The sequence below is a fragment of the Macrotis lagotis genome, chromosome 1, assembly GCF_037893015.1.
Source record: "Macrotis lagotis isolate mMagLag1 chromosome 1, bilby.v1.9.chrom.fasta, whole genome shotgun sequence".
Classification (NCBI taxonomy): Eukaryota; Metazoa; Chordata; class Mammalia; order Peramelemorphia; family Peramelidae; genus Macrotis; species Macrotis lagotis.
The window spans coordinates 367,374,631-367,398,961 of record NC_133658.1 but is presented as its reverse complement, the minus strand read 5'-3'; the positions used below and the strand labels follow the sequence as shown (position 1 = coordinate 367,398,961).

At 35.1% G+C, this 24,331-nt stretch overlaps 1 protein-coding gene across 4 annotated transcripts in view; it reads left to right on the top strand.

Moving 5' to 3' along the window:
* The first annotated feature begins 284 nt into the window (after positions 1-284).
* Positions 285-24,331, top strand: part of SFXN1 (sideroflexin 1) — a 39,816-nt gene continuing 15,769 nt past the window's right edge. Inside the window, exons 1-7 of one of the 4 annotated variants that reach the window (XM_074212379.1) lie at positions 292-391; positions 3,397-3,585; positions 16,330-16,405; positions 17,159-17,326; positions 18,039-18,209; positions 18,847-18,945; positions 23,353-23,428. In XM_074212379.1, the coding sequence (XP_074068480.1) occupies positions 17,163-17,326; positions 18,039-18,209; positions 18,847-18,945; positions 23,353-23,428 (510 nt within the window). In that variant the 5' untranslated portion in view covers positions 292-391; positions 3,397-3,585; positions 16,330-16,405; positions 17,159-17,162. Of the gene's footprint in view, positions 392-3,396; positions 3,586-16,326; positions 16,406-17,158; positions 17,327-18,038; positions 18,210-18,846; positions 18,946-23,352; positions 23,429-24,331 lie in introns of all 4 variants that reach the window. The other 3 variants (XM_074212376.1, XM_074212377.1, XM_074212378.1) reach the window with 3 other exon arrangements.

Here is a 24,331-nt window from a genome sequence, read left to right as displayed (position 1 = left end):
CCCGTGGTAATGCAGGCACTTCCAGGCTGAGAAGTTCTAGGACCTGGGATCTCAAAGCTGGAGCGGAATGACTTTTGACCGTGAACTTCACTCCGGGCACGAGGAGGAGGTCTGGTTTCGAACTCAACTTCTTCTGGGCTCAAATCCCAACCCTTTACACACTTATCTAAGTGTCCTTGGCCATTGCTCAACCTTTTGCAGCCAGGGTTCCCTCCCACAGTAAAACGGGCGGGGTTGGCCTGGATGCCCTCCGGCGGACGGGGAGCGGGTGTGGGCTCGGGAGGCGGAATGCGCAGGCGCGGAGCGGGCAGGGGCTGGCTGCTGGCGCGGGAGCTTCTCTTCCGGCAGCCGCGGAGTCGCGTGTAGAGGCCGCGGCCCGCGCGAGCTAACGGTGAGTGTGCCCGGGCCCGGCCCGGCCGGGGGCGAGGGCGGCGGGCGGCGGCCACCGGGCCCTGGCACGTTCTGTGGCCCGCCGGAGCGCAGGGGGCGGGGTGCCCCTAGCTCTCCACTCCCCCCCCCGGCTGCCTTTGACCTGCTCCCCACGGGCGACCCCGGCCCCCCTGTTCCACCGGGATGCCGAGGCCATCCTCCTCCCCTTCCCGCCTGGATCGCGGGGGGTCAGGGAACGGAAGGTCGGAGCCTGTCCACATGGGCATCCAAGATGGCGGCCGCCCCGGGGTCCCCGCGCGGAGGGCCCCCCCCCCGGAGGGGCCCGCGCGGGCGTTGCTAGGTGATGGACCCGTGGGGAAGTGCCCCGGGATCGCGCGCTCCACGCCGCATCCATGCCCGGTGACTGCCCAACCCTGCCCGAGGGTCCGCTCGTGAGGCAGCCCAAGGCCGCTTCGCCCGGGCACCCCGTTGGAAGGGGCGGAGCTGGGGGGTCGCCCGTGGCCTTTCCCAGACTTTGAGGGATGTGAGTGACCCAGGGTCGCCGAGGCCCCCTGTGAACCCAAGTCTTCAGTACAGTGGGGGCATTGTTATCTGCACCACTGATCTCACAGGGATGGTGGAAAGTACATTTGAAACCTTAAAACTATTAAATTTAAGTCAGCTGATCTGTTATCTTGCTCGGAAAGATAGCAGAAAGCTATGTGCTGCAGAAATGTATGTCCTGCCAATTTTGCCCTAAACAGAAGCTTTTAATGAGGAATTTGTGTTTTACTCTTTGGATTACTGTGTTTCGATATAATGGTTTTTCCTTGTTTTATGTTTTTATATATAAAAGGGAGATAAACTGTCAAAGAAGGGGTCTGTGAGATTTTTTTTTAAAAGGTGGGGGACCTCTGTCCTAAAGGAATTTAAGACTTAGAAATCTTAAAATGTGAGAGCTAGAGGCACAGTCAACCTCATTTTACAAGAAACTGAGGTGCAGGAAAACTTGGTCAAAATCATGCAGTAAATTATTTGTAGAGGGTAGAATAGAAACTTGAGTCTCCTGATACTACAGCAAATATTTAATCTCTCCAGGCCTCAGTTTCTCCAGCTATAAAATTAGGACTGGAATATTTTATCCCCTGAACCCCTTCCAGTTCTAACATTTCTATAATTAGAGGGTTATATTGTTTTCTAAGCCCTCTAGAAATTCAAAGAGAGTAATGATCCCTGGACTGGTGTAGCTGAAGAAGACTTTATAAAACCAATGTAGGATTTAGAATATCCTTTATTTGTGTTACCCTTCATAGGGATATATGTGTGTGTGTTATGAAATGCAGGTGTCACAATGCATCAACTGGGATCTCTTAACTTAATCCCTACAAAGAATTAGATAATCTCTATGATTTCTTTTAGCCCTAAAATCCTAAATTAGTATAGTGAAAGCTTATAGAGCCTAAGAGAATTTTTGTTTCTATAAGACCAAAAATTAGTTTTTAAAATAATTCACATACTCACCTACTGTAAAGTCTGGTGCCTCAGGTTATAAAATGCTCTTTTAGTCAAACTTCAGTAAATATAATGACCAAATTTTAAATAACAAAACTTTCTCCACGGATTTTAAAGTAGCAGTAAACAGTAATCACTTTTTTTAATGTGATTTAAAAAAAAATTTTAATGGATGTTTTACTGAGCATCTAGATTATTAATTCATGAGTTAAATTATTTTAATTATTATTAATAATTGAATTATTTTAAATCTGCCCCTTTTATAATGCAATGAGGCAAATGAGTTATTTTCAAGTTCCCAACTCTAAACCTTTTATAATTTTTTCAGAACTATTACATAACTATAGTAAGTAGTATTACTTCTGTTATAACAATAACAACATATTGCAGAAATATGGAAACAAAAGTAACTTTTAAAAAAAGTACAAAAGTCCATCGATATTATAAAATACCCTGCGTGATTTGATACAAAGTATCAGAATATCTAGGCATGGAGTCTACATAAAATAAATTTAAATGTTATAAATTCCTTATTTTCCAAAGAGATTATGCTACAATATTTCAAATTAAGTTGATTTTTCTTTCCTTGCTTCTTTTGTTGCTTTTTATTGTGGTTTCAGTTAAATCCCACAAACATTTATTAAATTCCTAGTATGTGTAAAGGGTCCTATGCTAGAGCTTTCATAACCCAAAGAAAGGTAGATATAAGACAATCCCATCTTTCAGAGAGCTCAAAATCCCATAGATGGATGTAAAAGACATATATACAAATAAGTATGATACAAGTGAAAATAAGGGAGGAAGCAACAGAAGGATCCAAGCTAACTTTTAGAAACAGATTTGAAGAGGATGTGAACATTGCTCTGGAAAGGGGAAAGGGAAACAAAAGTCTTTGTGGAAGAAGAAAGGGGAAGAACTTCATCCAAAAAAAAAAACTGTTCCTGGCTTAGAAGATGGCATGTGCAAAGGGATGAGGGCTGGTCTCCAGAAAGGGAGACAGAATAGAAATATCTGTTAGATATTTAGAGTACTGTTGAATGATTCAGAGAGGCAGTGTGGGATAATAGAGAATTGCCCAGTCAGAAGGAACTGCTTTCAAATTCCCCACTTTTTACAAACTGATTATGTAGTTCTGGTCCAGTCAGTTTACTTTGTGATACCATATACAACTATAAAACTATGCTTTGTTGAGCATCTGATGATCTGCCTTGGTAGACAGTTTGTTTGGCTGGGTTTTTTGTCCTTATCAGATGACCCCCCTTATCAGTGAAATCCGGGTCCCTCTTCCTCCTTTCCAAATGCAAAATGTAAGATCCTTGTGAGCAGGAACTTCCTTACTTGGTATTTTTCTTCTCAGTATTTAGCATATAGTAGGATCATTGAACAGTTAGGTGGTATAGTGGATAGAATGCTGGCCTTGGAGATAGGAGTTTGAATCCAGCTATATAGACAATTGACACTTGCTAACTGTGTGATCTTGGCCAAGTCACTTAACCCTGGTTGTCTCATATCCAGGGCCATCTCCAATCATCTTGATTCATATCTGACCACTGGACCCAGATGACTCTGGAGGAGAAAGTGAGGCTGGTGACTTAGCACTACACCCCCTCACTGAAATTCATGTGCTTGCCATGGTCTTCTTCAAGGATAAAGGACAAACATCATCATCATCATCATATAAGATCATAGCTTTCAAACTCAAAGGTACTTTAAAGGTCAACAAGTCCAACCCCCTTGTTTTATGAAATAGGAAGTTGAGGCCCAGAGAGATTATGTGACACATTCAGTACTTGAACCTAGTTCCTCTGACTCTAAATTCAGCTAAATTTCCCCCATGCCATAGTTCAGTGGGAGTGAGGAAGAGGAGAATAACATGAAAAACTAAGGAGCCTATCTTATTGAATAAATGAGAAAAATGTCAAAAATGATTTTTTCAGACAATCCTGTTACCATTACTTAGCATGCTGTTGCTCTACTTAGATGTAGCATCCAATCCACATAGTGATAATCAGTTATTTCTCTGATTATTCTCCTTACTTTCTCAAGGAATTCTGTACTTGGTTTAAGATCTTCTTTAGGCACTCACTATCTTTTACTTCAGGAATTCAACATAAATGGTGGTGTTCTCGCAAACAATAATTCATCAAATTTCTCAGCTTCCACCACCTATTTCTTGTCTCCACTTTTAGAGATGGTTATACACATGATCTTGCCATAACTTTCTGAGTGATCCATTTTCTTATGTTTTCTTCTTAACTTTATTTTCTTTTTAAATTTTGAATTCAAGATTTTCTCCCTCCCATTCATCTACCACCTACTGAGAAGACAAAAAATATATACCTTTGTTTTCCCCAAATAAGGGCCACTCATTCAATTATACAACTGAAATCATGCAAAACATCCTCATATTAGTCATATTGTAGGGAAAAAAGGCAAAAAACTTTTAAAAGTGAAAAAAAATTATACTTCAGTGGGCATTCAGAATTTTATCAGTTCTCTGGAAGTGAATAATGAATGCTTTGGCATTGTCTTGGATCATTGTATTGATCAGAGTAGCTAATTCTTTTACATTGATTATCATTACAACATTGCTGTTGCTCTGTACCATGATCTTCTGGTTCTGTCCATTTCACTTTGCATCAGTTCATATGAATCTTGACATTTTTCTTTTTTTCCTGAAAATGCCCCCCCATCAGTTCTTAGAGTACAATATTACTCCATCAGAATCATAAATCAGAACTCAAATGCTCAATTGATGAGCATTCACTTGATTTCCAATTCTTTGCCACCAAAAAAACAGCTGCTATAAATATTTTTGTGCATTTCTTTGGTCTCTTTGGGGTACTGATAGTAGTGGTATTGCTGGGTCAAAGAGTATGCACAGTTTGATAACCCTTGCAGCACAGATCCAGATTGTTCTCCAGAATAATTATCTACCAACAGTTATTAATGTACCTATTTTCTTCCATGGAGGACAGCTATATGGTGCAGTGGATAGAGCACTGACCTTGGAGTCAGGAGGACAGGAGTTCAAATGTGACCTCATTCACTTGACACTTACAGCTGTGTGACCTTGGACATGTCACTTAGCCCTGATTGCCTCACATCCAGGGCCATCTCCAGTCATCCTGATTCATATCTGGCCCCTGAACCCAGATGCCTCTGGAGAAGAAAGTGAAATTGATGACTTAGCACAGCACCTCCTTCATTCAAATCCAATTCACGTGATTGTCATAGCATCACTTCCCTAATGTTGTGGTCTTCTTCAACATGAAGGACAAACATTAGTCTTTCATATCCTCGGCATTTAATATTTCTAGTAGGTATAAGGTGGTATCTCATAATTGTTGTAATTTGTCTTTAATCACTAATGATTGAGAATTTTTTTCATATAACTATAGATAACTTTGATTTCTTCTGAAAACTTCCTGTTTACATTCCTTAGCCATTTATCTATTAGAGAATGACTCTTTATATGATTTACATACACACACACAATTATATATAAATTTGACTTGTTTAATTATATGTTTGAGTAATAGGGATTGCTATAATTTTTTCATATTATTTCATTGTCTATAATACCTTTTAGCAAAATGCAATTTCCCTGATTATCTCTTTCAGTCAGGTCTAATTTTGCTTGACTTTGTGTGAGCTCATGATTGCTATCCCTGTCTGCTTCACTTTAACTGAAGCTTAATAAATTCTGCTCCAGCCTTCACTTCAACTTTGTGTGTCTTTGTGTCTCAAATGTGTCTCTTGTATACAGCATATTGTTGACAGTTTGCATATTCTATGAGTTAACTTATCCTATTTCATTCACAGCCATGATTTCCCGCCATCCCATTTGCACCATTTCTTCCTCTCTTAGGTGGTTCTCAATCCTCCACAGTGGCTATTTTACAGAGACCTACCTCTGTTTTCCCCAAAGAAGGGCTACTTACTCAATCTTCTTCTTTTCATCTCCTAATTGACCTAATTTCCTACTCTCTCTTCCTTTATTTCATTCTCTGATGAGGGAATAATATCAACCCATCTACTTATACACTTGATACCTTTCCTCCCTCATATCCTCTCCACAGACAGCCCTACTATCATAGTGCCTTCTTTCTCTAATTTTCACTCTCTTGATCTGCTAGTTCCTTCTAAGCTGCCTACAAATGAGTTCAAATCTCCTATCCAAAACCCTATCATCCTTGAATTCAATCAACCATTATCTTTTTCCCTTTTCCATTCAGACTTCTTGGAAAAAAGCTTCTTTAATAATAACCTTCACTTCCTTGATTCTCACTTTCTTCTAAACCCTCCAAAGTGGGGTTTTTGATCTTGTCATTCAACAAAAACTGCTTTTTTCCCCCAAAAGTCACCAAAGATCTCTTAATCGCCAGATCTGATGATCTTTTTAAAATTTTATCCCCTTTAATATAGAATTTCATACTGCTTATCCTTTGCTCTTTGGGTTTTCATGGCTCTTTTTCTTTCATAGTTTTCCTATCAGATTGGCCTCCTTTGCTACATCATCATTTTCAATAAATTCTCTAATTGTGGGACTCTGTTGAACTTTGTCACATTCTTCACACATTCTGTCTTGGGAATCTCATTAATTCACATGGGGTTTCTAGTCATTTATGCTAATGATTACTAGAGTTGTCTTTTCAACCCTAATCTCAAACCTGAGCTTTAGATCCACATCACCAAATACCTAGGGAAGATTTTGAATTCAACATGTCCAAAACTCATTGTATTTAATTTCCCTTAAACTTTCTCCTCTTTTGAATTTCCCTGTTTTTGTCCAGTACAGAGCTACCATCCTTCCAGTGACCCATGTTAAAACTGCTGTCATTTTCAATTCTTCACGTTCACTCATCCTATGTATCCATTAGTTTACTAGTGTACAGCTTTTGTCTTTGGATCTACAGACCCAGCACATGAATGCTTAATAAATACTTCTTGATTGGTTGATTTGACTCTGATGTTTTGAACCAAGGTGACTAGAAAAATGGCCTCATAAAAATAGGAAATTTAGGGTATTAAAATGAAGGACAGATCAGCTTTAAGGTACCTTCAGGACCTTAAAATCCTGGAGACAGCCACTAGACACTTGAAAATAAGGAATTGGAATTCTAAGGAATAATTGGAAATGGGTCTGAGGGTTTGTTTAGAGCTAGTAATCTGCCTAGAACCTATCTTTTAAGATAAAAATGTATGAAATTTTAATAAGAAAAAGGTTATAATTTGAGAGCTAGATAAAAAAGTATTTTTCTCTTCAACTATTACTTGCAGGGTCCATTTAATTTTTTCACTAAAGTGTTTGCTTTTAATGCTGTGTAATTACAAAAAGTCCTTTAGTTGTCTTTTCTACCATCTAAGTGATAGATTTGCCTAATCATTAAAGGAATCACATGAAGTCTAGAATCTCAGAACCAAAAGAGGCGTAAGAGATCATTTAGTCCATCCCTTTGGTTTTTCAGAGGAAGAAACAGGAGAAGCAAATTGCTTTTTAATGATGAGTATGTTTATCTTAGTTATGGCAGGAAAAATATGTTTAAATTTTTTTTGCTTGATAATCTCATTGTTATCAAAGTATCATCACAGATTGATTGCTTAATGAGCAGCATTGTCTCAAATTGCATCAAACTATAATTGCAATCATTTTTTTACCTTATCCCCTTTTAAGAACCCTCCAAGGACACACAATCCTCCCAAAGCTAAATCATTTCTTGAACTATTTGTGCCCCTCCCCTAGGCCTATTTTCTCTCACACTCACACTTTACACATACACCCCCCCCCCCCCACTTTACCTAGGGTAAATCAAACCCTGATCTAATTAACTACAAAAATCTTAAAGGGCTCTAAGTACTGGGAGGCTTTGGAGGTCTCACTTGAGAACTTTGCAAATGATTTGTAAGCTATGGGAGACTTTGACTTAGGACCACCCAATTTATGATGCCCTCATCAGACAAAGTGCTAAACTTTGTCAGCACAGCAGAATTAAAATGGGTCAAAAGATAATGAGATATTTAAGCTTAGTTAATACCCCTAGGGCAGCCAGGTGGGGCAGTGGATAGAGCACCTCCCCTGGAGTCAGGAGGACCTGAGTTCAAATGTGGCCTCAGATACTTAATAATTGCCTAGCAGGGTGACCTTGGGAAAGTCACTTAATATCCCATTGCCTTAAATAGATAAAATTAAAAAAAAATAAAGTTAACACCCTTGATTTCCATCAGGACTTTTTTGTCTCAAACATAATGATGTCATCTTGGTCCTCCTCAATGGAGAGATTTCAGGGACTTTATGATAAATTGGCCATGTGACTATGGATAAATTGCTTAATCCCTCTAGGGCATTCTCTCAGACTAAGTTGCTGAGAAAATGCCCCCTGCTCAAAGAGAGAAAATTCTTCTTGGAGACCTCCCTATACTAAGGAAAGCATAGATCTATATTTTTTAAAGTTAGTCTATTTTAAAATATCTCTTCTTATCACTTAACACAAAATGGAATATTTTACAAAGATATAATTTTCAATGAAATGAAACTTAACAGAAAAATGTTAATTTTGCCATAACTGTATCTCCTTTGAGGAAACACCTTTTGTTTGGCATTATTGAAGTTTTGAAATATCTGTTTACCTATTTCATAGAATCAAAGAATGTTAAAACTGTAATGGACCTTAAAGATCATCAGGTCCAACTTCCTCACTTTACAGGTGTGGAAACTGAGGCCCAGAGAGGTGAAGGGACTTGCTCAAGGTCACAGCTAGTAAATAGCTGAATTCTCAGTTCAGTTTTCTTTCCACCCTACCAGATTTAGCCCCTGTTATGCCAACCCTTTACCCTCAAACATCCTAATGATAAAGATTGTGTTGCACCTCCACACAAGTTGGTACCTTTACCTCTTTAAGAGTCTATACATTTATTTATTTATTTATTTATTTATTTATTAGGTTTTTGCAAGGCAAATGGGATTAAGTGGATTGCCCAAGACCACACAGCTAGGTAATTATTAAGTGTCTGAGACCAGATTTGAACCCAGGTACTCCTGATTCCAAGGTCAGTGCTTTATCTGCTATGCTGCCCTGAGTGTATAAATTTAAATGGAAGGTCAGCATAATTCAGTGAACCATTGAAACAGTAGGCAGAAACAGGATATAAGTTAAAGATTTCTTGAACTTTTCGTACACAAGTCATTTATTAAAGTTACTAAATATTAACCTGGAAGATATCTTAGTTCCTAGAGAATAAAGATATAAGGGACCATAGAACATAGAATATTAGAATTGGAAGAAATTTTATTGCACATTTAGAAACAATCTAAATCAAGTCCATTCATTCTATTGAAGAATTTTCTGCAAAGGGGGGAAGAAACTTTTTCAGAGTCAAATTCTAGTCTTTGACATTGAAATTCATGGTATTCTAAGTAAATACATCATGCTTTCTATCATACAAGTTAAAGTTAGATTTGGTTACAGCTTGTTGATATGGATGGAGCACCAGCCTTGGAGTCAGGAGAAGCTGAGTTCAAATTCAGCCTCAGATACTTGACATGTACTATGTGACCTTGGGACAAGTCATTTAACCCTATTGTCCCACTAAAAAAATAAATAAGTAAACATAGATTTGTAGCTTTTGTAGGAATTACTCTCTTAGAATTGTAATTTTTTTAAGACTCAAATAAAATATCATAATTTAAAATGGAAGCCTTTTGTATTTAAATTAATAAACATTTCATGGTTGCCTAGTATATACTAAGTAGTAAACCAGATTCTGGGAATATAAAAACAAAAGGGAAATAGTCCCTGTCCTCGGGGAATTCTCATCCTCAATAATGAATATTTCTTCAGGAGGTGTTCAGGACCACTATAAGCATTGAGTTTGTATACTAGCTTTTACTCCTATTTATAGCTTCAGCCTGGTATTCTACATTTAATGTTCATTTAGGAGGGAGATGTTAAAATCTAAATTGTGGGGGGGGAATCTGTGACCCTGGCATATTCTTCTATTTTCTAAGGGAACATTGTCTGAATGGGCACCAAGTAGACCAGGGGTCATGCTTGTGCTGTTGTTTTTGTTGCTAATGTTAGATCTTAAAGCAATATTAAAACAGATTGTCAGTGCTAGGAGAGGCCTTAGAAATAAGTGCAAAAAATTTCTGAGTGCCTTATAGAATGAGGCTATTACTAACCCAGCATCATTTTGACGTTTTTGGTATTGTCAGTGACAATAATAGTGTTTTAACTGTTTAACAGCAGTTAAAGTACAGTCAGAATTCCTTTTGCTATACCTAAGTTACAAAGTAGTTATATTGTTAAAATTATCACATATCTGTAAGATAGCTGGTTGGTACTGATTAGAGAATAAAGCCATTGAACAAAACTAAGAAAATTAACCTCATGACCTTAGAAAATGATAAATTTTGGTGGGAACATTAGTATATCCCTCACACTATCTACAATTCTTTACAAAGGGTAGATCCATAGAGCAGGAACTTTCCATGTAATAGTTAAGTAAATGCGTTATTTTAAAGTGTTTTAAATGGACATGAATGAATTGAATGTTTTATTGTTTTAAAAATCATGATTTATAATAGGGTCAACACTAAATATAAAAATATTACATTAGATTTAGTAAATAGAAATCTTAAATATTGTATTTGATTGTTGATTTCAAAGTAATGAAGTGTGATAATCAAAACTTTTTTTGTCCAGTGAAATAATCAGTAAAAAAGTTACGTTACAGAGCACTAGAATCTTACCCCAAACTGTTGAAATCAAATATCTGATGCTAATAAGATAAGGTAAAATTTAATTATCCATCTCTTTGCTAGCATAAAAATATTTTCTTTACCTCTTTAAGCAAAGTAAAGAGCATTAACTTTGTGCCAGTTTGTTCAGTGACAGTTCTACATTTTCTTTATGTGTAGGATTTTCCCATCTATTTCTCTATGTGTAGGGGATTTTCTTATTGATAATCTAAATTTGGTAGGTCGTGCCCTTAAACTCCTAACTTTGGCTAATATTGGTTTCATTTTTCATCCTTTATTGTTGTTTAGTGCTTTTGGGGAGAAACCTACGTTAAAAATGTTGCCTATTTTTAAAATTTTGTGGCATTTATTTGAAAAAGCCACTAATATTTTAACAATCTCCTAAAAATTAATAACTTCCTACCATTTGCAAAGTAGAAATTAGAAACTTCTACTAACAAGTTTTAATTATTGAGTGAGCATAAACAATCTGTAGGGTGCTTTTTTTCCTAGAGAGGTTATTTACAGTATATAATACTGTTCCCAGAGAAATCTAATTTGACTTTTTTTTGTCATTTTATTGCTCACTAACGTAAGTGAAAATGTGACCTACTTGTATAGTGTCATTAAGGTGACATTGCCTCTGATTTTTTAAGTGTGTTGTTACTTTGCCACAATAACCAAATACAGAGAGCTTTTACATATTGTGGAGGGTGGAAAATCAACCAGTTCTAATAAACATTTAATAAGTGCTTTTGATGAACAAGGGATTGTTATATAACAGTGGTGGGAAAGAATATTTATAAGTTTAATGGTGAGTCTCCTCTTGAAAAGAATCTGTAATTTTTTTAGAAAGATTTTATTTTATTTTGAGTTTTACAATTTTTTCCCTAATCTTGCTTCCTTCCCCCCATCCCCATAGAAGGCAGTCTGTTGGTCTTTACATTGTTTCCATGGTATACATTGATCTAAGTTGAATGTGATGAGAGAGAAATCATATCCTTAAGGAAGAAAAAGAAAGTATAAGAGATAGCAAAATTACTTAATAAGACAAGAGTTTTTTTTCCCCCTAAGTTAAAGGTAATAAAGGTCTTTGGTCTTTGTTTAAACTCCACAATTCTTTCTCTGGATACAGATGGTATTCTCCATCACAGATAGCCCCAAATTGTCCCTGATCATTGCACCAATGGAATGACCAAATGCATCAAGGTTGATCATCACCCCCATGTTGTTGTTAGGGTGTACATTGTTTTTCTGGTTCTGCTCATCTCACTTAACATCAGTTCATGCAAATCCTTCCGGGCTTCCCTGAATTCCCATCCCTCCTGGTTTCTGAACAATAGTGTTCCATGACATACACACACACACACATATATATATATATATATATGTTTGTTAAGCCATTCCCCAAGTGAAGGACATTTACTTAATTTCCACTTCTTTGCCACCACAAACAGGGCTGCTATGAATATTTTTGTAAGTGATGTTTTTACCCTTTTCCATAATCTCAAGAATCTGTAATTTTAACATGTGAATCATAGTTTATAATTAAATTTTATCCTATTTGAAATGATTTGGGTTTTGTTAGAATGTTATGTGTGCTTATATTTTAATTCCTTTTCATATTTAGAAAAATACACATTAATACAATTTTGATTCTTTTCCCCTAATGCATTAATACTATTTTTTAATGTTTTAATTAAATTTCTTTTATTTTAATTTGACTTCCTAAAAAAGCATATCTACATATTCTTGTACTAGGGTATGTGTCATGAAGTTGTTTCTACTTACACTTAATCCTCTCTCAGTCCATAGAACCTTAGGTCTCATTTATCTAGTTTATGAGTTAGCCAAGCCTATTACATCATGAACTTTCTATTTTCCAACTTAAAATACCTTCTATTTTCCCATTTAAATGCCTTTTTTAGACAATATAAGTTGGGAGGTGGGAAGGGAACAAAGCAGGTGTAACCTATGAGAGTTTTCTAATCTATAAACAAGTTAAGTACCTGTTTGGGTAAAATTTGAAATTAATGGCTAGAGTTATTTTAAGTATCTTTGCATTGTAGTTCATTTATTTGTTCTCCCCTTCTTCCTGATCATAGAGATTAAGGATTTCTTTCCTCTTTTGTAACTGATTTACATTTTCCCCTAGATGTTAGAACCCAATTTTTCCCTCAAATTAAACACTCTCTGGTAATAAAATTAAGTACACAAGAAGAGCTTAATTTTTTCATTCTACTAATGCATCTTAATTCACATCAATAATACTATCCTTAACTTACTACTAGGGAGACTTTAGGTACCAGAAGAAATAATGTTTAATGGATTTGAAGAACACTGTTTATAATAAATCCATTGACTTTTGGCTGGACCTTGCTTTAATTTGCTTATTTCAGTGTTGGGGTGAAGTTGGAGAGACTGATTATTTTATAAATACTTGTAACTTGAAAAATAAAAATAATACATTATAAGAAATAAAATGCTTCCTGACTTGTCTTTGTACCTCTAGAAGAACTTAGTTCCTATCATACAGAAAGTATTTGATTATTGAATTGAATCTTTTATAGTCCTGGGACAAATATAATGAAGGTAGATATAGTGGTAGATATTTGAAGGTAGAATATAATTTTTAAAATACGAGACAAAAAATTAAATGAAAGTGAACCCAATATCTAAGAATTATATTTATATCATTGACTCTACTTGCTATGGTTTTCCAAGATACATAGAAAATAGGCATCTCAGTGACAAGCTATATATATCTATCTTACATGGTTTTTTGAACTCATCACTAGAAAGTTGGCTATCAAGTAACGATTTTTTTTCAGCTAAGCCATCTAATCCAGTTGTTAACCAAAGGAGTGCTCTCCAAACTCTGAATGTCATTTTAAATTACCTCAAATTCTAGTCTCCTCAAGGCTCAGCTCTAAAAATAAAACTTAATGTAGTTTTATGTAAACTTTTCCTGTTCCCTTATCTACTAATGCCTTCCAAATTTTCAAATTTTCTTTTATCTCTTTTTTATATGTCTGTGTGTGTGTGTGTGTGTGTGTGTGTGTTGTCTCATAGTCAACATCTCACAGAGAAGGATGTAGGATGAATTGTACTAAGTATACAAAGAAAGGCTAAGGGGGGCAGCTAGGTGGTACAGTGGATAGAGCACCGGCCCTGGAGTCAGGAGGACCTGAATTCAAATGGGATCTCAGACACTTAATAATTACTTAGCTGTGTGACCTTTGGCAAGTCACTTAACCTTATTGCCTTGCCAAAAAAAAAAACTAACAAAGAAAGGCTAAAAAAAAATAGTCCCTGATCTCAAAAAAAGCTTTCTCACAGAGAAAGGCAACATGCAAAGAACTATGCTTACAAGATAAATGCAGGGTAAATTGGCAGTAAAAAAAAAAACAAAGACTGAAATTAAGAAGGAATGGCAAAAGGAAGTTAGGGACACTGAAAGTCAGATGAAGAGGAAGGATGTTTCAGACATGGAAGAGTCAGTGTAAACATTCAGAATTAGGAGATTTAGTGTTACATGGGAGGAACAGTAAGGAGACCTGGATCACAGGTATTTTGACTGGAGTAAAGTATAAGAAAACTGAAAAGGGAAGAAGAGGTAAAAGAGGAATAACAACAGTTTGTGGTCAGAAAAAAAATTAAGAGATCTTGAACATGGAAGTGGGATAGTTAGGTATGATGGTAACATCAATGGCAAAATGATATTGAGGATCATGGATATGACTATCTTTTCTGTATCTTAGATTTGGGAAGTTCAGTGGAAATGAGTAAGTTAAAGAACTGGGAAGTTATGGTGCTTAAAAGAATATCACACTTCCCCTTCCCTCTCTTCTTCCTCCAAACATGACAAACACGTGTATATGCAAACATGTATATATGTGAGTGTGTGTGTGTGTGTGTGTGTGTGTGTGTGTGTGTGTGTGTGTGTGTGTTGAGCTTCCTAGGAGGAGAGCAGGAAGTAGAGAAGAGAGCATTTGTGAGCCAAGCACTGAACTCATTGAGGAAAGAATGGTTCGTTAGTTGGTTGGTTGGTTGATTGCTTCTTGCCCTTCATTATTGAAGAACCCAAAATGACATCACTATGTTAGAGATTAGTTATAGTATGTCTCACTGACTGATCAGACCAACATAAGCTCCAGCACAAATAAATAGTCCATGTGAACTATGTGATTACTCTAAACTTACATATCTCGTATTTGCTTTGAGTTGCTTCAGTTCTGCCCTGCTTATAATGCACAACCCTCTCTCTCTGATGAGGGCATTCCTTGCTGCATGTTCCTGTGCCAGTGTCTCCCCTGCTGCACAATTGGGTGTCCTGGAGAACTGTAGATTAAAAACTACCAGAATGTTGAATGAACTTCAAAGAAAGACAATTTACTCAGCAATGATGGGAAAAAACGTGGTGGTTCTATAGAAACTAAGGAGTAGTAGAAATTTGCCACCTTGACCAATGAGTGAAAATATATTCAGTTTTTAAAAGGGTGGCCAGGGAAGCAGATCTTAAGTGAATGTACAGTGGTGGGGAAAAGTAAGAAAGGAAAAGATTTAAGGGTGAAAATAAGTTTGTTACTCATGAAGCAGGCATTCTAAAGAACATCACTAGAAGAAATTGTTAGAGGAAATGAAGGGGGGACTAGAATAAGGGAATGGTTGGTAAAAATCTGTCAATCCTTGAGGTATGAGTTCAGGTAGATTATCATCCATAAGGATTCATAGCCTCAGAATAGGGCTAAGGTTTAATTTGGACAAGTAGAAAGGGTGGGTGGCAATGGTTTGTGGGCTGAGGAGGGTAATGTAATGGTTGTTGCAAGATGACTATGAATGGTTGAATTTTTTTATATATTCATTTACCAGCTGTAAATAGAGAAGTGCCTAAGTAGTGAGCCGTCTAAAACTCAATTTTTTTTAGTAGAAATGAAAGCTTTTGAATGGTTTCATGGTTAGGATAAAAGCAAAGGAATTTTTCTTCCTCCTATGTCATTCTTAGTACTACTACTCAAGAGAGTCTGACAGTGTTCTTAATAGTTTCAGTTTTAGTTTTTAGTTTTCAATCTCCAAATGGAATATGATACATTTTCAGAGGTAAAGATACCAGTGTAGAAAAGCTGCGGTTCACCTACATAGGTCAAAAAAGCTATACCTGCTTTGAAATTGCTGTACTTTTTCTACTTCCCTTCCTTGCATATATTGCACTTGAGAAAAACACTGGTTATTCCTCCTTCTGGCTAGGTATAAGTGTACTAGAATGAAGCAGAATCTCATTAAACCCAATTTGTGCTTTGAGCTTTAAGCCAAGAATATAATTTGTTAATGAACAACTTTCAGTCAGATTACCAGATACTATTTAAAACTTTTCTGCAGCCTGTTTTGGATTTCTGCTACCTATTGTAGAATGTAAGCTCCTATGAGGTGGGAACTTTTATCTTATGCTTGTAGTGAACTCAGGATGGTGCATAGCATCATACTCATGAAAACACTAGAAGGTTAAGGGATTTTGGAATTCAAATATCAAAGACTTAGAAATGACCTTAGCAGTTGCCTGATCCATATAGTAATTGCTATGATTCCTGCTTCCTCTCTCTCCATGATGCTATGTTGTATGCACACATGACATTTGGAAATAATTCATGACAGAGGTGTATTTTATTCTGATGTGTAACACTGTAATATCTTTTTTCTTTTGGTAGTAGAACGTGGAAACAAACAATAAAGCACTACAGTGTGTTCCAAGAGTTTTGTGAATTCTTTGACATCATACTTCGTGCTGTAAGTCTTCAAGGTTCTTTCTTTTTTTATATTCAGTATAAGTTTCCCCTTTTCCCCTTTTAGTAGAGAGAGAGAGAGAGAGAGAGAGAGAGAGAGAGAGAGAATGAGGATGTGTGTGGTGTACTTGTCTGATATGGATCAAATCAATGAATTATTATGGTCTATCTCACCAATATCCTTATAAACTGAGCATATTTGATTCAAATGGATGATGTTTCCTAATCAAGGTTAGTTTAATCTTAATTTGTAGATTATTGGATAATTCTTATTATATAAAACTTTTACACAAAATTATCCAATTACACTTAGGTCAGCAATTTTTTTAACAAAATGTAATTTTAACTGATTCATGACTACTATGCTTTAATAATTATTTTCAGGTTAAAACTTCTGATATAATATGTAACTCATTTACTTTTCCTTTAAGTTTTACATGATTATAGCTGGGTTTCCAAACATGAAAACTGGAAATACTGTGCTCCTTTAAATAGAAATATTTGTGGGTTGGAAGGTGATTTGAAGAACTTGTTAGAAGCAATTGAATTTCATGGACATCTAAGTTCTTATTTAGGATTTTGATTATTTAATCTTCTGTACAACTTTTAGGTGGAACTTTAGTAAACTTTACTATTTCTGGCCATAATGATTTTCATAATAGCAAAGATATATACCCCTTAATTTAGCTACTGACTTTTGAAGTTTAGAAACAATGTTATTTTAAACATTGAAATGACCTCTTTTAATTTCTTTTAGAACAATGTCAGCTGAAATACCACTTAACATTAATATCAAAGAACCACGATGGGATCAGAGCACTTTTATTGGAAGAGCCAGTCATTTTTTTACAGTAACTGACCCACGAAATATTTTGTTAACTAATGAACAACTAGAAAATGCAAAACAGATTGTTCATGATTACAGGTAACATTAATAACTTTCTTTTTTGACTTGTCACATTTAATAAAGAAATAGTTATTTATCTCCAGAAGTCATTTCTTATTAAATCTGCTGCCTCTTAATTGAATTGCATGTTAATCTTCTAAGAGATATGCTTCAGCCACTCAATTTAAATATTTGCTGAGTATTTTCTGATGAAAGTTGTATTCAAGATGGGAGTTGGGGCAGCAATAGTAATCCATGACTTCAGATATCTTATTATCTTTTAGGGGTAAGAAACCTATGCAGATAATTATGATTTATTTATAAAAGCCTATGAGAAGTCACATTATAGCTATCATAAAAATTATTTTAGCTTATATACCAGCAAGAATTGCAGAGGATAAATAGCTACAAAACTTCTACAAAGATCTTTTTTTATGGTTCTCCAAATAAAATACGAATAAGCTCTGGCACTTAGTGCTTTTGATGTAAATATGGGAATAGATATGAATGACAAAAAAAATATTGAAAAAAGTTTATTGTGATAAGAGGAATGATTGAGATAAAATTCTTGTAGACTACACAGAAATCTAATGCTAATACATCATAAGCACTTTTTTAGAGGGGGGGGAGCAAAAACTGGAAAGCATTGGATGTGGTGACTAACAAGTCATATCACAAAAATGTATTTACTCATGACTGATTTTAAGTTAATAACATGTTCTTCTTGACGGCTTTTTGCAATTTATTTTAGAAAAGGAATTGTACCCCCTGGGCTCACAGAAAATGAATTATGGCGAGCAAAGTATATTTATGATTCAGCTTTTCATCCTGACACTGGTGAAAAGATGATTTTGATAGGAAGAATGTCAGCTCAGGTTCCCATGAACATGACAATCACAGGCTGCATGATGACTTTTTATAGGTAAGTTATATGGCACTCAAGTAATTTTGATACAAATCTTATAAATTATAATTTAATTGAAACTAAAACATTATTTTTAAATGGATTTACTGTTCCTTTTTGTACAACTACTGCACTATTAGAATACTTTACTTTTTTTTCTATTGCATCTAATTTAATGAAGGGAAATAGAATTTTATCTAATTTTATTTATAAAGGAAAAATTAGAGGGGAAGAAAGAAAAATCTACCAGAAAAATCATCATTTTTCACAATTGCTTTTTCTATTTAAAATCCTTTTTTACATAAAGGAAAAATAGGGTTTTAATATTTCTTGGGCTTTCCAGGTCCACAAAATGGATCAAACAAAATTTTTAAATTCTAAAAACATGAATTTTAGTGGATTAAAGCCACTAATCAAATGTGAATTTCCCTAGGTGGAGAAATACTTTGTGTTATATCACAATGTGAATGATGTTCCTAGACTCTTAACTAAGAGCTGATTTTGATTGGAAAGAAGATAGCCTAAATGGGCATTGGAAGCCTCAGGAGACAAAGGAACAAAGCTAAAGGACCTTAGCTATTTTTTTTAAGAAGTATTGTTGAATTTTTTATACTCTCTTTCAACTTTCTCTTTTCCTCCTTCCCCATATCCTCAGAACTACCCCTGCAGTGCTTTTCTGGCAGTGGATTAACCAATCCTTCAATGCTGTTGTGAATTATACAAATAGGAGTGGTGATGCCCCTATTACTGTTAGGTAAGAATATATAATCTGTTGCAATAAATATTAGTTTTTAAGTCTTTACCTAATTTGTATATCAGTTTACTATTTGAGTTGTTTTAAAAGAATCTTTTTACAGTGTCAGACTTTTTTTAAAACATCTTTCTAGAAAAGTATTAAATGAAAGGTTTCTACAAAATTAAATCCACTTTTAATGTTAAAATAATTTGTTTCTTGCCTTCATAGATTTGTTGTTGTTCTTTAGTCATTTCAGTCATGTCCAATTCTTCATGAGCCCATTTGAGGTTTTCTTGGCAAACATACTGGAGTGTTTACCATTTCCTTCTTCAGTAGGTAAGGAGGGTTAAGTGACTTGTCCAGGATCACTCAGCTAGAAAATGTCTGAGACCAGATTTGAACTCAGGGAGATGAATTTTCCTGACTTTGTCACTAAAGTTATCCACAAAACCATCTAACTGCCCCTTCATGGATTTAGCTTTTATTAAAAGGTATTATATTATTAAAATAAAATACTGGCATTGACAGGACATTGCTTATTTCTCTCTGGCCTGGTACCTTGTGGACTTTAGCCAGTAAGCATTAGCAAAATAGATCCACTCTCCCATCACAAGCCATGTAGAATTGTGATGCTTGAAATAAATCTACAGCTTAGTATCTCTAGAAAGCTTACTGAAACTATGGTGATATAATTTTATGGGTTTTTTTATTTTTTAAATAGGTCAGCTAAGAAATAATAAAAAGTAGAAGGTAAATCATCTGTTTTATTTTGATAGGTTGGCTGAAGTTGTTCTCTGAGAAGTATATTGTAGAAATATTATTATACAATGTCAGAACTTCAAGGGATCTCAAAGGATATTTAATCCATGTGTACCTTAGCAGTAATTATCTTTATAAAACCCCTCTTAAATGGTCATTTAGCTTCCTCTTGAAGATTTCCAGTGCTTGGAAAGTCACTAAAGGTTCCATCGATTCTAAATCTCTGACCTTTAATTTCACATGGCAGCCAATTCTACTTTTGGATACCTCCTGTTATGAGTACTTCATCCAGTGAGACAGATCATAATTTATCCACACCTGCAATTCCACTGTGACTTGTTTCAAGATTTTCCTCTAAGATGACCATATGAAAAAAACTAAATAAAAAATAAGATAACCATATGGAATCTAGTCAGTATGCTGGGTGCTGGTTATACATTTTAACCAGATAACACGAGGATATAAGTGGATATATATATATACACACATACATATATGTGTATGTGTGTGTATGTACAAACATACACACACAAGTCATTTCATTTCTATGCCTATCTTTGCAGAGAGGTCAAATGCTGAGAAAAGAAAAGATTTATCAAGAGATCATTAATAACTTTGGAAAGGACATTTTGAATTTCATGATGAGATTAGAAACCTGGTGATAGAAAGTTTAGAAAAGTAAAAGGAGAAGGTAGAACATAAATTTTTTTTCCAGGAAGTTTAGCCACAAAAATGAGTAGTTAAAGGTTTTGCTGTCATTCACAAGTTAACTTCCCTCATTCCTTAATCCTATATCATACTACATAGTATAGTTGCAAATGTTTTGAATTCTCACCTATGCTTATCTTTGCATCAAAGTCATTGAGTATCACAGTATATAGTGATCTTATATTGAGGTGCTTTATCAAGTTCTTTATAGAAATTTTGTGACTTTACTTCCTCTACCGCTTAAGCTTCAACTATCTTTATTATGGTCTTTTTGCAAAATATTTATATACAGCACAATTCAAGATGACCATGTGTCTGCCACCTATTCTTTTGTTTTGATTTCATTTAGTTCATTGTAGTTCATTGTAGTTCATTGATTAATATAATTTAATTCCTGCCATAGTATAACCAGTCATTGGTCAGTACACAAGAATCTCACTTTAAGAACATCAACAATTAACTAATGTTTAGATTATCTAAAAATGTTAATACCCTTGTTTCCCTTTTCTAATAATACTCTACTATTCACTGAAGCAGTTAAAGTGGGCCTCATAGTTTTAAGGGCCATTTTTATAGTTTTCTTTTTTTATAGTTACTGTTTCTGTACTCTTATCACCAAGGAGCCAGCCTCCTAGTAATGAGTTTCCAAATTCTTAGCCAAGTTGGTTCTTGGAAGGCAGATGTAACCTATTCCTAAGCCTATTCAGAGCCCTTCCAACATTATAGAACTTACCTGAGCTTCATGGCTTTAACTTTCTAGGATCCAGGATCATTTCTATGACATAAGAAAAGTGTCAGGTTTTTTCCTCCCTTATATAAAGCTGAAATTTGTCTCTTTGTTGTCATTCTCTCTCAGATCCCTTGATCCAATCAGAATAAAAGGAATTTCTCTTTCTCATGATAGTTCTTTAAATATGTGAAGAAAGCAGTATAAAAGGAATTTCTCTTTCTCATGATAGTTCTTTACATATGTGAAGAAAGCAGTTTTTTACCCTCTAAGTCTTTTCTATGACTGTAGTATTGCCAGTTTTTTCAACTAATTTTCAGATTCTCTTTTCCCTATTAGTTACCTTTTTCTTTTCAATGTCCCTTCTAAAACATGGCTCCCAATACTGAGTATAACATGCTAAATGACCAGGCCAGAGCCCTTTTTTGTACACAAAATTCTCATGTGATACTTTCAATTTAAGGTTCCATTTCCTCCATCAAAAGCCATAGTTTAGCTCCCTGTAGCAATGTGGAAGGAGGGTACATTTATTATAACTTTACCTCCATTAAATCCTGAATTTATATATGCCCTTTAAAATTCAAATCATAGGATTCTAGGTTTAGAACTAGAAGGAACCGTAGAGTTCATAATTTTTTAAAAAGATACTATATTTTGAAATTGTTTTAGGTAGCCATTTTGATTAATATAAATACAACAGAATTAACTTTACCACTTTAATAATATAATTGTATGTTTTTTTTCAAATGTGCTATAAAAATGTTCAGCTAAATATTAAATGGCCCTGTACTAAGTCAAACTTTTTTTAAGAGTCAGCTATGCTAGAGCCCTTTTATAAACAATGGAGAACAAGTCAGGTCTTCTACCCTACAACTTTTTCTATATATATTGCTTATTTATTTTTGCAGTCATGCACAGTACATCATTTTTTGTTATCATTTTTCACTTTCTCACCCTTTGTCTTGTTCATTCCTTTCTTTTTTTCCTCCTCTCCCTACTTTTTCCCTCTTCCTTTTCCCCTTCTCTTTATATACAATGTAGGTGAATATATTTATCAATACATAGTTTAAAACTGCATTATGTGTTTTAAAATACCCTGCATATATGTCTTCAGCCCTTATCTCCCCTGAACTTCATTCCCTTATCACTACTTGCTTAATACATATTTATAACCACAAATTCTTAAGACATCTCACACTCAATATGTATAATCTGACTATATTTCTTCTCAAACTCTGAATTTTCTTATTTCTGTTTAAGGCATTACCATCTTTCCGGTCTTTCAGGATTATAAATCTCAGCATTTTCCTTCACTTCTTACTTTCCCTTACTCAAGTATCAATTCAGATGCAAATTTTGACATTCTCCCTATACAACAACTCTTCCATTCATGTAGCTACTACTATAATTTAGTCTCTTACCCAAAGATTGACCAGATTATTGGAAATAATAATTTCCGGTTACTTACAGGTTTCCTGGGAAACTCCTTAAGTCATGCTCTATTTCAGTCCATCTTAAAAACTCCTGCCAAGTAGTTTTCCTTAAGTACTTATCTGAACTTGTAACTCCCCCACTCAATAAACTCGGATAACTTCCTCTTGATTCTTAGATAAGTTATAAACTCCTTAGTTTAATTTTACAGTCCTTTACAACCTGACCCCTTCCTGTCTTTCTAGTTTTATTATATATCACTTCCTCTTCTGTATTCTGTGATTTAGTCACATTGACTGTCCCTGTTCCTCACACATGACTTTCCTGAATTGTATGCCATTATGTAGGGATGGAACTCATTTCTTTCCTTAGCCCCATAGAAATCTTCTTTAAGATAAAGCATCATCTGCTTTATGAAACCTTTCCTGATTCCTTTCAACTAAGAGTGCTGTCCCTTTCTAATTACATTGAATTGAATTACTTTTTATTCAATTGTATTTATTTACTTTTTGATTTTTGTATCTTTTTATTTACTTTATGTTTATTTACTTCCCACATTAAAACATAAACTCCTTTCCTAAGCATTGCTTCATTCTTTATCCTTTTAACCCCCATACCTGATACGTAAAGAAGACACTTAATAAATTTTTACTGACTGATATTTGAGAAGGATATAATGTGACAAGAGAATTCTATCTTGTTGACTTGGATTTGTTTTACTCTTTTTGTCCATATTATTAGATAGAGTATTGCAATACTTTTTAATTGCAGGAGTGTGATATATGTGTTCTTCTTTACAGCCAGCTGGGGACAGCATATGTATCTGCTACCACAGGTGCTGTAGTAACTGCACTGGGACTTAATGCACTAACCAAGGTATTTTAACCAAAAAGTTAAACTTTTTGGCTTCTTTTCCTTCCCACTTGTCTCCATAACTTTTCCCAAAATCCTTCTCTCCTCTAAAAGGTCTTTATAGTCCTCCTCACCATAATCAAAACCTAATACCTTTTGGACCTGTCTCTTCAATTATGATATGCAACAAATAGAATTGGGATTCATTTAAAGATCTTAATTTAAATGTGCGTGTGTATGTGTATAAAATATATTTATATATATATATATACACACATGCATGCCATGGATATAAAAATAGCAGAACATGAAGCAATATTGAAAACTAAAGCTTGGCTATTTTGTGCTTTCCTAGAAATATATATATATATTACAAAATATTTAATTTTGATGCCTTCAAACACATATAATATCACTATTCCTGAACTCATCCTGCCTATATTCATCTTATATAGCACCCTTAGGTAACAATATACATTCCCACAATCTCTCCTACCTTTTGATATCCCATATCTTTCACTGCCTAGCATTCAATTCCATTTCCTCAATGGCGTTTTTCCTGACACAGAACAAAACTAGAAATAATATCAATCTCTGGCTACATGACTGCCACAGACCAAAAATAAAATTATTTGTATTTTGAACCAGGAGATGTCATCAAGGATACATCTACTGTTAACTTTGTGATGCAGTCTTCAACTAACCTGTCAGTATTTTCTCCTCCCCAAGTTCTTGGAATGCATGGGCTGATGCAAAAGATTTCCCTATGGACATAGAAATATAGAACACAGAAAAATCACTCTTCAGTTAAGACTTTTTTGTGTCACATTGCTCTACTATAAAGTATTCACATGGTGGTTCTTGTCTTCCTTCCTAGATAGTCAGTCCTTTGACCACACTATAGAGCCTCAAGATATTAAACTTTGA